We start from the raw sequence: 16,671 nt of genomic DNA on the forward strand, positions 1-16,671 counted from the left end.
CGCCTTTTATTGATTAGAATGATATGACAGTAAAGTATTGTTCTTGCTTGTTTATATATAAACTTTTCATCAAATAAAAAAAAAAAAACAACAAAAGGCAACAACAACAGATAAATCAAAGTACTGAAAGTACTGACACGAGTTGATGCTTCAGAAATCAGACATTTAGTGTCCCTTTTCTGCTCTCAATAATCAGAACTTGAAATAAATAAACAAAGTATAATGGTATCTTATTATACTAGGCCACAACATATCAAAGATAAATTAAAGTACTGAAGTACTGACGGGAGTTGATTTTATTGATTATCATTTATTTTAAATTCAATTTATCTTGCATGGCAATTAGTTTCTAGTTTGTATTTGAATTACGCACTTTTTTATAATATGAATTTTTTGACTTTTCCGACAAGATTTTCGAGAAACCCCATATGAATCATGTTGTTTATATTTAAAGATAGATTTCATCTACTATCATATGTATAAGTTATCGAAACAATTCAAAAAATTGTATGGATCCAAGCACTATTGATACGACAAGCAAGAGAGCCCCCTCTCTTCTTGTCGCAGATTTACGGAGACAGCCAAGCGTCTGGTTGAACGAAACTATATTAACTCTGGCGTAGGAATACACGAGACTACAAAAATATCTAAATTGTTCGTAGTATATAAAATCTGACTATTTTCAAAGTGTTTATAGAAAAGTTTCCTTGAAAAACAATGCTTCAGCATACATTACATCGAATTTTTTTTCTATTATTTTCAAGAACTTAGTCTTGTCAGCGGTGACAATTTGTACTTAGGTCCAGACACTGTTTCACTTTCGGTTTGTCACTGTAACTGCATAGGTCTACTCCCAAAAATCATGAATCGTGAAAGATCATTTTTTAAATAAGTAATTATATAGAGGAGCATATCTAAATATTCTTTAAATTGACTTCGACTGAACATTTTTAATTTCATTTTTCCTTTTTCTGTATATTCAGAATGGATAATTTGGGTATTTTTTAATGTCTTGCCAAAATTTAAAAGTCATATATTGAGATAGAAGCACGATAAAAAGTTTTTATTTCTTTGTTTTTTAAACAAAACCCAAGTCTTTTTTGTTACTGTTAACATATATGTTTCGTTATAGTATGAATTTCCGTCAGATGTTTGTCTTCTGTTGATAATATTATTTATATAATAGTGTTGTGTTGTGCATGTACTATGCCTAAATAGTAGTCAGGGTTTGATACATAGTGCACGAGCCTCCGGCTCGTGCACTATGTATCAAACCCTGACTACTATTTAGGCATAGTACATGCACAACACAACACTATTGTTATTATTATGCCGACTGTTGAATATACTGACGTGCTTTGCTAGTAGCTGTGACGTTCGAGTGTTGACAAGTCACTAAAAATAATCACCGGAAAAGCAAGCGTTTGTTTTTTTATTCAAATTAATCAATTGATTTGATTGTTTATTTAATCAACAAGCTGTTGTACAATGAAAAGTCAACAAAGGTTTATGTTCTTTTCAAGAAATGAGAGACGTTTTACGAATTTACCTTACCGAGAAAACTCGAAATGTTTAGCAGACGAAATCTCATTGAATTTTTTTTCTTTTACATTCTTTATCAAGCGTCATTTAAAAAAGCGTTTTTGTGATTCTCATGTAGAATTTCTTTGTAAAATGTTAAATTAATTTGTTCAAAAGTTTATAAGAAACTTTAACTTTAAAATCACCGTCAATAATGAAGTGTTTTTGGAAAAATGATCAATTTTAATTGCTTGATGTCAGTCGTACATATCTACGTTTTATATATATAAATACCATTATTTTTAATAACGGCTAATTTAGCGTAGCGGTAACGCGTTGGACCTCAAGCTGGTATGATTTTAGCGTCGTGAGTTCGAATCCTGCTGTCGGCGCTTGAAAGATTTTCGTTGAAAACATTTGCCGTGCTCTATTTCGGCATAGTATGCTTACGCTATATAAATCCTTTGATACTATGCGAAAATAGATGAGTATTAAATATATAGTGACAAACTGACAGAAGGCATAATAATGTTATATAGAGGGATTTCGGCCATCTTGTACAGTTGAGATGGCAATAAATATGAGTTTTACTTATTGTTTAGTCTGCAAATTACGCATATAAAAACAGTAAAACAGTACAACACGCACCTTTTTTAAAGCTGCATGATCCGATTTTATGTCAAATTTTGTGTACGCTTTTAAACGATGGTTATGCTAAGTATGTGTATGATAACAGACATTGCGGTAGTTTTCCCGGTCAATTAATCCATATTTCAATGAAAAAAATTATAGTTTTTTTAACAAAACAAACGTCATAAAAAGGGTATCGCGTTATTTCGCCTTATATTAAAATTCGCCCCTGAAGTCGAGGCGGGGATGATTGTGTTACGACTTTGACATCGAGTGTTAATGTGAGTTGTGGCAAAACAAAAATAAGATAATTGGTTTGTATGGATAATACTTTGGCCATGCAGCTTTCATCAGGTGGTTTGTATTGTTATGACGATCAACAAAAATAATGTTAAGTTCATTCAATCAGCCACATTTAACTGATTTTATGTATCGTTCTCATAATTAAATTTATATAGTTACCTTCTATACCGGTACCTTATTATTAGGTAGAGGGTAACTATATATTTTTATTATGAAAAAAAAGTATTACGTCTGTGGCTGTGATTTATCGTATCTACTCCAATGAAGGCAAAACTGTCAATATGATCAAATGATGGTCTCTTTTTCTGTCATTACTCAAGTTATTATACTTCTTTTCAGACCTTGTTCCATTTTTACATTGCATTTTAAACCATTTTTACAAAACTACATGGACACAATATTTTAAAGGGTTTTATAAAGCACATGCACGTGACGTTTTAAACTTTTCTCTTTAAAATTCTTTTTTTTTCATTTAGAGAAAAATGTTTTTAAAAACTTCTGGTGTATGTGTTATATCTAAACAATAAAATGCTTTCTTTAGCGATTCATGGGGGATATGAAGGTGGCGACGTAGCAGAAAAAATACATTATCCGCGTTAGCGGGTTATGTAAATTTTTTCTGCAATGATCGCTACCTTCATAACCGACAGGAATCATCAAAGAAGCATTTTATTGTTTTTATTTACATCTTTTTAACAAATTAATAAATTGATTGTAAAGGTAAGTAAAATTCACAATTTTCCGTGCTGTCCGTGATTTTTCTTAGGTTGCTGCATAGTTTTTGACCAATCGATAAACGGGGCTTGTAGATTTCAGTCTTGTTGTTTTTATTATATAGCATTTAAAGTTATTCTACATTGATATATAAATATAATATACTTGCATAAAATTCAAATCATTACATCAAAAAGCATGAAAACAAAATGACAAAATTCTACTCATGTCCAAAATGCACACCATTAACTACAAACTGCCATTCTATAGACTAAGTAAAATAGTTTGCCTCTGTTTATCAAACTGATTTGTATAAAAAAAAAACCATCATGTTTATGAAACTATTTCTTAATCAACGCTGCTCAAAACCATATCGCCACACAGTAACTACCACGCTAATCTATTTATAATCTATGACGTATATAAACAGGCGCGCAGTTCCCGATGTGCATGTTGCAGGGCCACACTGACTTTAACTCGACGAAAGATCAAACCACATAGACCCCCAGTTCTTAATTATTTTCAACTCTTGTTCTTCCACTCTTTGTTTTTTCACACTAAAATCATTTCAGGTTTGATAAAGTGTAAGTAATGAAATGCATTCATGTTCTTGAATTTCAACTATTGAATAGGAAAACGTTAAACGTCCACCACTGAGCTGAGCTCATCTGCATAAAAGCGATTACAGCGCGGGTATCAGTGTAGTTTTATGTACATGCACATACGTCAAATTTAATTATAGCGACATTTTTATCAGTCAATTAAAATGTTCTTAGTTATGAAGAAACATACTTGATATGTTTTATACAATTTATTGACGGCAACAATAATGTATCCTTCGTATATGAAATGTGTCAGAAGATTTTCTTGAACCTATATTCTTGTGCGGATTGATTTCAATAAACAAAAAGAAAATCATGGTTTTTTGTTAATTAAAATACGTTGATAACAAATTTTACCTCCGATAAAAGAAGTCATTCTTTCATGATTCATATCATTGCATTTTGATAACTGATGTATTAGTTTGACCATCAATACCAAAATGTGATTTAACCCAGTGATGGGAAACCCCTTTGTAGTGACTATACTGAGTTGATATACATCAACTCGTAAAAACCCTACAAAACAAATCATCGAAGACATCTGAAATAGCTGGTACACGCAGTTTTATCCACCTCCAAATTGATAGCGGGAAATATTGCAAGATCACTCTGACGTCATATGTTAAAATCTATTATCATGTGTTCAAGTATCTCAACTAAATACAAAAAATGGAAGCATGTAAAAATACCATGGGTCTCACCAAAGCTTGTACGGTATTCAAAAAGTATTTTCAAACTTCATAGCACCGTATATTACGAGGTAAATGTCAGCCTTTTTTGGCAGAGCATATGTGGGAGCATCATGGGATGTTGCCGGAAAAATCTGTATGAATCTAGAGGTTTAGTTTGTTCTTTTCTCGGGACACACTGGTTCTTAGAGCTCGCTTTGCTCGCTGGAGCTGCGCACCAGCACGCTGCGCTCGTTGTTAATGTTTTACTATCAAGGCAAACGCATTCGAATAATGTTTTAGTATTCTACATGTAATGTAAGACTTATTGTGTATCACTAGTTTTCAAGGCTTCGTAGTTAAAGATATTTAGTGTAAAATAGCCATTATGCAATGCAACTTTTATCGAGAAATTCTGTTAAATTTCCTTGTCATTTTCTCTTTGGCAAATTTTTAAAATGGTTTAACACATTTAAGAAATAAAATTAATTTTGACAAAATGCAACAAACAAAATGAATACAAATGGCATGCCTATCATAATATGTTTATGCATGTGGAACAATTGTACTTTTTTTTTTCAACCCAACTGACATTCTTTTGTTTTCTAACTTATGGTTTAAGTGATAAAAAGTCCATAGTAGAGCTTGCTTTGTTTACATTTTGTAACCGGTGTTCACTTTTTTATGATCAAGGACAAAAGTATACACTTTAGGTTTACACCCTCTCCACTCTCTGTAGGGCATTATATTTAGTCTTATTTTCGGCAAAACAGTCTTCGTTAGCCAAGGGTTTTTGGCCCACTTTGCTTACAGAGGAAGATGCAAGATGGTAAGTTGAGAAATCTGCGTAGTTCCTTTTGCCAGCAGATGAGATAAGCTTTTTCTACAGTTCATACCCTAATCGTAGCACATACTACGTGTAAAAATGTGAAAGCTTTCAAAGCATCAGGAAAACAAGTTCAAAAGTTTTGTTAATTATTTATACAGATTAATTAAACATGTTTTGTCAGCAAAAGTCAAAACAGATACATGTACAGTGTACTAAGACGTATAAAAATATAGTTTTAAAAAAATTTATCTATAAATGCATATGAATGCACTCGCTCTCCAGTAATTTTGTCAACTCACATGTATACTTTTAGTTGTAAAGTACATGTACCTTAATTCACTGTATTTTATTTTTTTTTATTTTTTTTTTTGCTCAACAATAAGTTTCTTTTCCTTTTCACCCTTTAGCACTGGGTCTCTACTGAATAAATAGTTTTAATGTATCGATATAAGCATAAAAAAAACAAAGAAAAAATTAAACTAAAAACAATTCTTAAAGTCAAAACTCCTCGGCAGCTGTCACTACATTGACGTCTATATTGAAATATATACTACACAACGTTCGCTTAATAATAATGTGTAAATCATCCACACCAGGCTAATGATATTGTAGACAAATCAAGCGCCCCAAATATTCTTAGGTATTTTTAAAACTGAATTAAAAAAAAAATACTAGTATTAATTTGGTTTAAATGATCACTTTAATATTGATTTTGTTTTTCATTTTCCTATTTTTACAGATATAAAAGATTTTCTAGCTGTATTGATTTTGACTTATACACAATCTACGTTGAGGTACTCATCAACTCAAACTGTATTGAAACACTTGATATTGAACGCTAACAACCTGTCAATGACATATTTATCAGTATGTGTTGTAAATTTGTATCGAGGTATGAAATTCGTGTGTAATTAATTCGTGTAAATATTTCAGAAAATGCTGTATTTTTAATTACAGTTTTTGATATCTATTATAATGTGTACATATTTAATTCATCAACACGTAAGAGCTCGTTAACATCGTTAATCGTTTTCCGTTAAACTTGTCTGTTACGGTCATACATTTAAAAAAAAATAATGTATAATATTAAGTACCTCTAGTATGTTAGTTACTAGTTGCTATACACTGTAATAATTGGTTTATGAAAATGCAAGTTATTTATGTCTATTTTTGAAAGTTTAAGGATGATCTGATCCCAACCGGTGTACAAGATACTTGAAGTTAAAAGACATATCGAACGTTTAATGTATTACAGACAAAAGGTATTTAAACAATAAAATACCTTTTTTAGTGATTAATGCGGAATATGAAGGTAGCGACATGGCAGAAAAATACTAACTCAGGTTAAAATATTGTTTATATTTACGTATTGAGTCTTTCTTTAGACACATTTCATTGATTAATTGCAAAAAAGAAGTTCAGTGAAATTAATAACTATTAATGTACATCAGTGATTTAGCTAAAAGAAACAGCTAAATCGTCTCCTGAGGAATTGGAGTCTTGTATCATCATGATTATTTCGTGAACTCTGTTATTTCACTCAGGTTTTGACTAATCGATAAATATGGGTGTATGTTTCAGTCCAGCCAGTTTCCTGTCAGTTTCAGTCACTGTAGCTTTCGACCAATTGATAAATGGGGCGTTTAGATTTCAGTCTGGTTGTTTCTATTAAGCTATGAATTAACATATAAGTTTCCGCAAGACATAGAGGAAATCATACTCGGTAAATGTGAATATATGTCAACATTCGGTTTTTCTCGCTACCATCGTTTATTTATAATTTAAATATACAGTACAGCATGTTACCTCCATCTGTTTCCAAGTTATCATTTTTCAAAATGTAATATTAATATTACAAAAGTTAATTTTCGGGGAATTTTTGTTTTTTGATATTCTTGTTTGACCAATATCGTGTTTACCACTTATTTTTTTGAAAAAACTGTAAAAATGATATTATCCACGTATAGAAAATAAACACTGCTGTCAGTGTTGATACTATATAAGTCGAATATCTGGCTACACACGCTGTAGAGACAAGATTGGAGAGAGAATCATTTTCTTGGTAATGTATAGAATGCTTAACAATGGTTGTATGGGTTTTTTTTTTCATTATTACTCATTAGTTTATTCCGAAGGATATGTGACCCAACGTTAAACATTATTTTTCAGCGTAAACAAAACCATAACAAAGAAAGTGATTCTAAATTGATGCGTCTCGGTCTTTATTTATTCAACTATAAACATTTTACCGTCAACATTTTGTTATGAATTAAAGCATTCAAAACTTGCAATTTTTTAATGAACCAAAGCTAAAATTATTTTGTTTTCTGCTTAAAAAATGGCAGAATGATTTCACTGATATTTACATTTTATTTTTTTTTTTTCGATTACGTCCAGTTGAAGTAGCGGCATGAATTAAAGTATGTTAAACATACAAACTAAAAGTTGTTTCTGGTTTCAAGTGATTAAAATTTCTTTTCTTTCACGAGGTCCCTCTAATAAACTGTTATGAAACCTATTCATACAGACATGCATTTCATATTCTTTTTATTTCTAATTAACATATACACAACAGTTACTGGTCATACTATTTGAGTAGGATTGCGAATCAAAAATACACCGTACGAAGATTTTCGCCATTGCTTTTTTATCTCACGTTATATTATCATTTCTTTTGGTATATATAATTAAGCAACAATTTCAAACAATTCTAATTTTGAAAAATAAATATTCCTCTATATCGAAGACATTTTTAGAATTTGAAGTAGATATGAGGTCACAGACAAATTGTGTGTTATGTAAAAATGATATGTAGTGATAACGAACAATGTTCAAAATCATAATTAAAGGAAATACACAAACAACAACAAACCACATTGCCGAAAATAAAGATATTTATATATTGTGGGCTTAAAATCAGATATTGACCCTCTTAAGTATGTTTTATAATGTATTTTGTCATAAAAAATTATGAAAGAATAGTTAGAGTATAAATTGATAAATCATTGTAGTGACACGATTTGGAATAAGAAGTTCGAGGAAGTTTGTTTGGTGATTCCATTCACAATGTTTTCAAAGGTAAGAAAACTGAAAATTATAAATCCTTCATTTTAAACTTTGTGTTAGGTGACCCTGAATTTATTGTTTTTAAAAATGATAAATACGTTATAATACAACGATTGTTAACTTTATAAAGGTTTTCTGAATTATATTATAAAATTTTATCTCTGCGTAAAAAAAATATGTATAAAAGTCGATTATGTAAAGATTTGTCAAAATAAACATGTACAGGTATAATTTCTGAAGAAGCATAAATTAAGTTTGAAAATTTCTAATTAAAGACATAATGCAATAATATTTTGTGTTAAAATGTATCTAAGTATTATGTTCACTTCAAACTAGCTCAAACGAAATACTATTCATAAGATATAAGGTATTTGTTCCTATTGTTTTTTATGCTAAAGTAGATATTCATGTCACAAACTATAAACGACACGAGTATCTAATTTTTAGCAATTATTTTGACAAACAGCAGTACGAGAATTGATAATTATCCCCTGCATTTACCACTGGTTCTGCTGGTAACTGGGCATAAGTCATTGTAAAGAACATCCATAATATTATTATAATTTAAAGAAGTTACAAAATACAGGAACTCGTTTTTATTGTTGCCCACCATTTGATGAACATCGTTACATTATTTAACATGTGATTGTCTTGAACAAACTGCGCGGATCGTGCATTAAAGTTTTTAAAATTGAAAGTTTTTTTTTATATTTGAAAAAATTATGTAATTTTAAAGAAAAAAATACCATAGCTTAAAAATATATTTACGTTCAGGTACTTGTAATCTATTTTAAAAACAAAGACAACTGATGCATACGATACATTCTTTTTTTTTTCGTTCTGTTGTTATTTTAACGAATGTAGAGTATCTAATGCTTTTTTTTAAAAACATTTTTCTAAAATACATGTATGCAAAATTGAATTGACAGGAATACATTACCTGACATAAGCATCTTTTATAAAATAATGATTTCACTGCAAAAGTTAATTCAAGTATTTTTGTCAACAGATGGCAGGCTATGTTTTCTTCATACTGATGAATGTTGTAATGCAAATGAAGTGGAGTGCCGGATGTGGTAAGGGCAATTTACAGTGGAATTTTGGGGAAAACTAATGTTTTTGCGTAATCTAATAAAAGATAAATAGCAAAACCATAAGCTGAACAACATGAATATATTGAATTACGGCATTATAAAAAACAACTAAGTTTTGACATATAAAAAAATGTTTTGACATACTGCCGTTCTCTTTTTTCTCGAACCATATCGTACGGTGGTTTTTTTTTAATTTTCTATCTAACTTCACTAATCTTTTTTATCAATGTAAATAGAGAAACCAACATTCTTCATTGAATATTAAAATTTTATATTATCATCCGGTTTCTCTAGATAATAGTGGAAATAGCGTTGTATACACACGATGGGGAAAGAAAAGATGCAACTCTAGACATGAACTTGTTCATTCAGGTAATTTATTCCTAACTTCTGTTAATTCTTAATTAAACACGAGGAAATTATATTCGCGTAAAATCGCGTGAAGCAACACTCGCGGATATAAAAATCTCGCCATTGTTTTCTAAGAGCTGAGAACTTTAAGAAATATGGATAAATGTTCTGCATTCGCGATTTTATACTTTTGCGATTTGATACAAAACAGCGGTATTACGGAATTAAGTACCCGCGTAACATAAGGAATTAACAGTATTTTGCTATTTTGCTGTTTGTCATTTCAAATTATAAATTTTATAGATACTTGGTTTTTATTTTGATTACTTATTTCAGAATTTGTTTTATAAACAAAACATACTTGCCTTAAGCACGTGACCATTAATAATTTAATATGTCATTTTTTATTGGGTCAATAAATATTTCGGTTTAAGCAAGATAAATTGAGTTTGATTCAGGTTTGGTTTGTTCTTAAACTTGTTTTTGGTTTGCTTTAAACAGAAAATTATATAAGTATTGTTCATATTTTATCGACATATTGAGAATTCAATTATGCATGGCATGGCGATTCAATCAATAAAAGTAATATAAAGCATTGTTTACCTAAATGTAAATTATACGACTGGAATAAAACAAAATAATAAAAAAAGGATACATACTATATTCTGTATATCAGATACATGTAAGTATCATATCAATTATTACCTCTCTACTCTCTGTAATCTCTTAAAATTCATGAATTTGATTTTTAAAATATACACTGTTTTAGGTTATGTCGGAGGATCGGATTACAAAAATCCGGGAGCGGCAGTAGAACCCCTTTGCCTACCCAAAAATCCGCAATGGGGTAAATTTAAGGATGGAAAAGATGGTCAGAAAGCTAAATTATTGGGAGCAGAGTACCAGATGCACACTGTATCCAACTACTGGCGACACTATCATGACCATGATGTCCCGTGTGCCGTGTGTTTGGTACGTCAGAGATCTGTTGTGCAGATGTTTCCAGGTGAGAACATCATATCTTCCCAGTATTTTTTTACACAAACTCTGAGTTGACATAACACAATAGCCTGAGATGGGTCAATTTTGAACATATATTTAAATTGCAATCGTTTGTTTCTGGTGCGGTTAAATGTATTTGAATCTAAGCAGCGTTGTATGTGGGTAGGGCAAATCACTACAGTTAATACATGTAATTTTCCTGCTGTTCCAGCCCCCCCCCCCCCTTCACACACACACACACACACACACACACACACACACACACACACACACACACACACACACACACACACACACACACACACACACACACACACATACTTGTAAACTCATGAAACTCACTACACAAGACTTTACACCAGTAAGTCACTACACTGCTTTCTAAGCATCCTAATGAAATTTTTGGAACAAATTTGTAGAAGAGGGACTTCTCTTATGATTCAACGGGGTCAATTACCCTTTAAATCTTTATATTTATAGTTTGAATTTTCACCTGGATTCCACTACATTTGACCACGTGACTCTTCAATGACACACACACGATTCTCACTACGTTGTCAGTGTTGAGATACACACATGAAACCGACTACTACATACTCATTTCATTTATTTCACCTCAATGAGGACTTAATGCACATATTACTATATGTACTTTGAGTACATGACTATTGAAACACCTGTCCAAAATGTGTAGTTGAAAGTGCATGCAGCCAGCAGCTAATCTTTTCTTGCATCAAATGGAATTGTTTTTAAAACATATTATGGACACTTGGGACCAAGAAATGTATGTGCTATATCAATTGGCCAGGGGAAGCATGCATAGACACAATTGATCCTTTTAGGCAAAGCTGTACGTATGTCAAGAACAAAGTATTTATTCCATTATGAAAACCTTTATTTTGAAAATTAATGACATGACAACTACATTAATTAAATTTTATTTTCAAAAGGTTCAGAACAGATGCATTAAAAAAAAATAAGAATGAAAAAAATATTTCTTTGCAAAGAGAGAGACATTATTGGGAAATTTCATTACTCAATACTGAATTATCATAATATGCATTACCGGTATATAAAAAAACATACATGCATTTCATTTCATATCAAGCACATGTTAATAATTACTGTGATTTTAATGATCTAAAATAGCAGTGAAGCAAAAATTCAATCCAAAATTTTGCATAAAAGCATTTATGATTCACTTAGTACAGTTTGACCAAGGCAATCACTAGTTTGGAACAGTAAAAGATACAAAACATGTGCAAGAATTCTTTCAATGTTAATATATACATTTGTTTAAAAAATGCAGTGCATAAAAACACTTGCATACACAAACATTGTTTTTGAAAGTGATTTCAAGAAATAATATACTGTATTTGAAGCACATAAAGTATGAAAAGTTATATGAAACCCTTGTTAATATTTTCAATAAATGACATAACAAGTACATTTACCAATTATTGAATCTAATTTCATTTTGATACTGTAACGTTGAGAACAGTCTTTTCATAAAAATTAATAATCAAGGAATATGTATTTCCAAAAAGACAGACAATATTGGCAAACATCCTCAATAACCAGTACATAAGAAAATACATGTGCATGCATTTCATTTGATATCAAACTCTTGATCAAAGTTTTTTCATATCAGTAAACAATTGATAACCATTAACAAAAGTGAAGTACAAACTTATACAATCCTGATTCACTTACGGTTTGATCAAGGCAGTCATTAGTTCAGTACAGTAAAAAATACAAAACATATGCAACAATTCTTTTAATGTTACTAAGTTAAATGCAATCAGTGATAGAATACATATGCAGTGGATTGAAAAAATGTATGCGTAACCAAAACTGGTTTTGCAAGTGATTACAAGAAATAACATTTTATATGAAAGAGGGCATCTCTAATAGGCATTTAAGAAATACCAAATACATGTACACATTTTTTCAAAGAACAAATGAAATGAAACATGAACAAGCAATAACAGTTTGTATTAAAACAGAAAATTTTAAGGCCTAGATCTAGAACAATCATGACGTCATAATTGATGTGATGAATCTTTTTTTTTGTACTTTACGACTTTAAAGAAGTTCTGTAGAAAATCAAAGTTTCTAATTGAATTATGGGGGAAAAAACCCTAATACTTATATTCAAATTGACATTATTCTGAAGGGGAGGACAAGAGTTTATTTGATGCCGTTTTCGGAGTGCCTGCAAGCATACTATACATATTTCATTAGTCATAAAAAGGACAAAACTACAAGATTTTTTACTTCCTTCCTTCACATTATATTCAAATTGACACTTAAAAACATGATTTTTCATTGTGTTTATTACAAGATTAAGCTCTGGTACACCCTCTCAATGTTATTGTTATGAAGCATCATTGAAAAAAAATTATATCCTGAATTTCATAAACCTGTAGTCATCTTTCATTTACTAGATCTTGACCTTCGATCATCACAAACTAAATTTACCATTAAGTTTTTCAAAATTACAAGACTGACAAATTACACTAAATTACATTTTATCAACTAGTTTTTTGTTTTCACGTTTTTGAGTTGTAATTAAATTTTTTACTGCAAATTTGATCTGCTTCCATGGAAATTTTGCCAAGCATGACTCCTTTTTCATTGCATTAAGACACTCCAACTGACAAGGAGTCTTCCCTTGGATAATGTTCCTTCTGAAAAGCTTCTTCAGGGCACCTTTCTCAGTAGGTGTCCAGTGGTGCCTGGGAGTTGGTGCTGAAACCAAAAAAAAACAAGCACTTGTCATTTGAAAATATATATTGCAGAATGTGTTTCAAAACTAAAAGAACTTCAGATACATGTACTTTATCGACATTTGAAATAGAAAAGAAACAATGAAAGAAAGCACAAAGATAATACCTGATTTTGGTTTCTTTTTTACAGGCCCTTGGGAACCTTAATTTAAAAAAAACCTACATTAATTTCTTAATTATGCTTCATTGAATTAAATTAAGGAAAAGGAACAAGATATCTATGTACCAATGTCTACTAGCAATGTCCCTACTGTGAATAATCAAAATAAGAATAATCAACATTTAACAGGAAGCTGATATCTGGTTTGTTCAAAAATGAATATCACACCACATGACATACATTTACAAAGATGGTGTTAAAATTTCAAGCATTTGCGATTGATAGTTGCTAAGAAATCTGTGGCCATTTTTTCTCTCAAATATCTCACTATAAATAGTCTTCATAAACATGTAACACAAAGTGACAATAGTAGAACAGTATACCCCACCTCCATCAGAGCAGAGATATAAATATACTTTTATCATACACATACCTGGTTCCTGTTCTGCAGACATTGGGGAAACTGGAAAAATTAAAGGAATTGAACAAGTCAGATCATATGCAATAATGCTAAAATAATAACTGTTTTTAACTTCTGTCTCTTTAATATTAATTAAATATTATGAGAAGGGATTAAATGATTGTAATATGATAATGCATTCAAGTCAGAAACTGCAGAATGAATGAATTATTACTCACTTATAGGATATTTTGATTGTAATAGAATTCATAGTTAACAAGTTCAATATTTTTTAAAAGGAAATTCAAGGTGATGTATTAGGCTCTAGCAAAAATAACATGCAGAATCCAGATTTGTTTTTTTTTATCCTACTCATTGCCTTCAAATAACTAAAATTGCTTGACCAACTTCAATATCATGCATGTATACGGCATGTACACATGATTTATGTTGCCTATAGGTTTAACTTCTGATGAAATCATAACAAAGATATTTTGAAATTTTACACTATTTTGTGTAACCAATTTACCAATATCCACTGCTTCAATGTATTCTTCATCATCATCCAAGTCCTCTGTTTCCTCTTCATCACTCTCACTGTCTACTGCTTCTGTTTAAAGAAATTAATGTATCATAATAATATACATGTAGTTTTATTGTGTTATCGTAATAAAGTAAATAAATAAATATCGTAATAATCATGCATTTTTAATAACCTTGATTTAAAACCTATTTTTTTAAATTTATTAATTGATTAATACATGTATTTTATATCTAGTTTACTGGCATTTACCTTTGTCATCAAGTTGTATTTCATCAAAATCTTTCCCCTTGAATTTGGATATGGATCCATTGTTTAGGCTATGTAGTATCTTTGACACTTTGGCAATCTGCATTGTATCCTCTGGTAATCTATAAAACTGTCGATGGACCCTTATGTCGTGCCCCTGAAAAGTGGCCAAGATATCCTGCGATGTCTCATTTAGGTTGAGTATTTGCGCAAGAGTTGCAAGTTGTTTCCTAAGTTTGGTAGAGGTAATAGCAGTAGGATTATCTACACCTGCCTCCTTTGCAAACCTCCTTAGGCAGTCACTTCCTCTGTATGGAAATTTGGAATCTCCCGGTTTTGAAAACAAACAGTCTCCAGAAACTTTTGCCTTTTCTCTCTGCTGAATAAGGATCTTGATATTCTTCTTCATCTCATCCGTTAGCAAAACGGCCACTTTTCTCCCCCTTTTCCCCTTTATTTCCACTCGAGTATGAGTATTGCACAATTTCTTCTCAAATTCATTTAGTGTGCTTAGTACTACTTCATCAGGTTTTCCACTTCCATTTTCAGCATCAGAAAATTCTTGCAGCTTGATACGTTCAGCCTCCCCACTTCTACGTCGGTTGAATAAAATCAGTTGCGCTAAGCACAACTGTGCCATTTTTGCATATAATGACATGTCAAACTGTACTACGATCTTTTCACAAACTGTCTCCACCTCTTTGGCCAGGTAATTATTCAGTTTGACGACATCTTTAACAACTGGAAGGAGAAGAGGTTTGTTGTATTTCTTTTCACTTAAGGAGGTTAATGCATGTCCCGATATGTCATTGGTCCATTCTGTTTCGTATAAAGTGAGAAATCGGTCTGCTTCTTCAATCTTTGCTCTGTCATTTTCTTTGATACCGTCAGACCGCATATAACGGGCGCACTTTTGTAGACTATGCCCAATCTTCAGAGCCAAGGATGGACTGGTATAGGTATGAGATTCCTCATCAAATCCAGCTATAGTACGCACATTCTGAATTAAAATATCCCAGTTTTTGCTCAAAAGAGCCTCATCTAAACACTGTATATCTTTTGATAATTTGCATGCAAATAGAAGTCTACCAACTTCTCTTAATTTTTGAGATATGTATTGAGTTTTGTGTGGCTCGTGGCCATGTTTTTCAAACAGTCTCCGACCATAATCTAGAATTCTAGGATCTGATTGAATTATCACTTTAACTTCATCATCTCTCATGGTAAGTAGTACTTTTTTGAAAAGCCCATCTTGACATTTTCTGATTGGAAGTAAAAGGCGACCTTTCTGTACAGGATTTTGGCTTTTCTTTTCAGATAAACAGTATTTACTGTGTTTCCACATGTCAGTTTTCTTATAAAAGGCCTTGCAATTCTCACATGGAATAAGGTCTTTGATCTCACATTTTGTAGAACGTTTCTTTGGAATCATTATGCCAGCTCCTTTTTCCAGAACAGATATGTTATGAGCAAAGTCTCCTTTATTCACAAGTTCCTCCCACATTTTTCTCCTTTCTTTGCTTTTTTTGGGGAAAACTAAAATCTTGGCTACTTCAACTTCTGTTTTATGTGCAAGCTCAAGGTGTCTTGCAATGTTTGCAATCATCTTCTCACAAAAGAAGCAGGCATGCAGCTTGTTTTTTAAGTTTCCATTCGAATTTTTAGGAACACCTTGAAAAGAAATGTCCTTATCTGTCTTTCCAGAGAGCATGGGATATTTTTCACTTTCAATGCTACCACAACTTTCTTCACTATCAGATACTATTAACACATTCCATTTTAACTTGATCAATTCCATTTGATCAAATTCTT

At 31.3% G+C, this 16,671-nt stretch overlaps 2 protein-coding genes across 2 annotated transcripts in view; one reads left to right on the forward strand and one right to left on the reverse strand.

Moving 5' to 3' along the window:
- The first annotated feature begins 7,238 nt into the window (after nucleotides 1-7,238).
- LOC117690222 (uncharacterized) overlaps nucleotides 7,239-16,671 on the forward strand; it is a 55,149-nt gene continuing 45,716 nt past the window's right edge. Inside the window, exons 1-5 of the mRNA XM_066068332.1 lie at nucleotides 7,239-7,329; nucleotides 8,279-8,345; nucleotides 9,343-9,409; nucleotides 9,722-9,799; nucleotides 10,548-10,784. Coding sequence (XP_065924404.1) covers nucleotides 8,334-8,345; nucleotides 9,343-9,409; nucleotides 9,722-9,799; nucleotides 10,548-10,784 — 394 coding nt within the window. The 5' untranslated portion in view covers nucleotides 7,239-7,329; nucleotides 8,279-8,333. The remainder of the gene's footprint in view (nucleotides 7,330-8,278; nucleotides 8,346-9,342; nucleotides 9,410-9,721; nucleotides 9,800-10,547; nucleotides 10,785-16,671) is intronic.
- On the reverse strand, nucleotides 12,277-16,657 carry LOC105340571 (uncharacterized). Its single transcript, XM_011446698.4, has 5 exons — nucleotides 14,863-16,657; nucleotides 14,599-14,679; nucleotides 14,103-14,132; nucleotides 13,676-13,711; nucleotides 12,277-13,531 (listed from the first exon to the last, which is right to left on the reverse strand). Exons 1-5 carry the CDS (start codon nucleotides 16,655-16,657, stop codon nucleotides 13,305-13,307), a joined length of 2,169 nt encoding a protein of 722 aa, XP_011445000.3. The 3' UTR covers nucleotides 12,277-13,304.

Source organism: Magallana gigas, chromosome 8 (genome assembly GCF_963853765.1).
Source record: "Magallana gigas chromosome 8, xbMagGiga1.1, whole genome shotgun sequence".
Classification (NCBI taxonomy): Eukaryota; Metazoa; Mollusca; class Bivalvia; order Ostreida; family Ostreidae; genus Magallana; species Magallana gigas.

Bases quoted from the DNA above. Each gene is read 5' to 3' on its own strand.
- LOC105340571 (XM_011446698.4), bottom strand. From the start codon at position 16,657: ATGGAATTGATCAAGTTAAAATGGAATGTGTTAATAGTATCTGATAGT. The intron at 14,680-14,862 runs GTAAATGCCAGT...TTCTTTAAACAG, and splicing joins AATACAACTTGATGACAAAG to AAGCAGTAGACAGTGAGAGT. The intron at 14,133-14,598 runs GTAAATTGGTTA...TAATTTTTCCAG, and splicing joins CATTGAAGCAGTGGATATTG to TTTCCCCAATGTCTGCAGAA.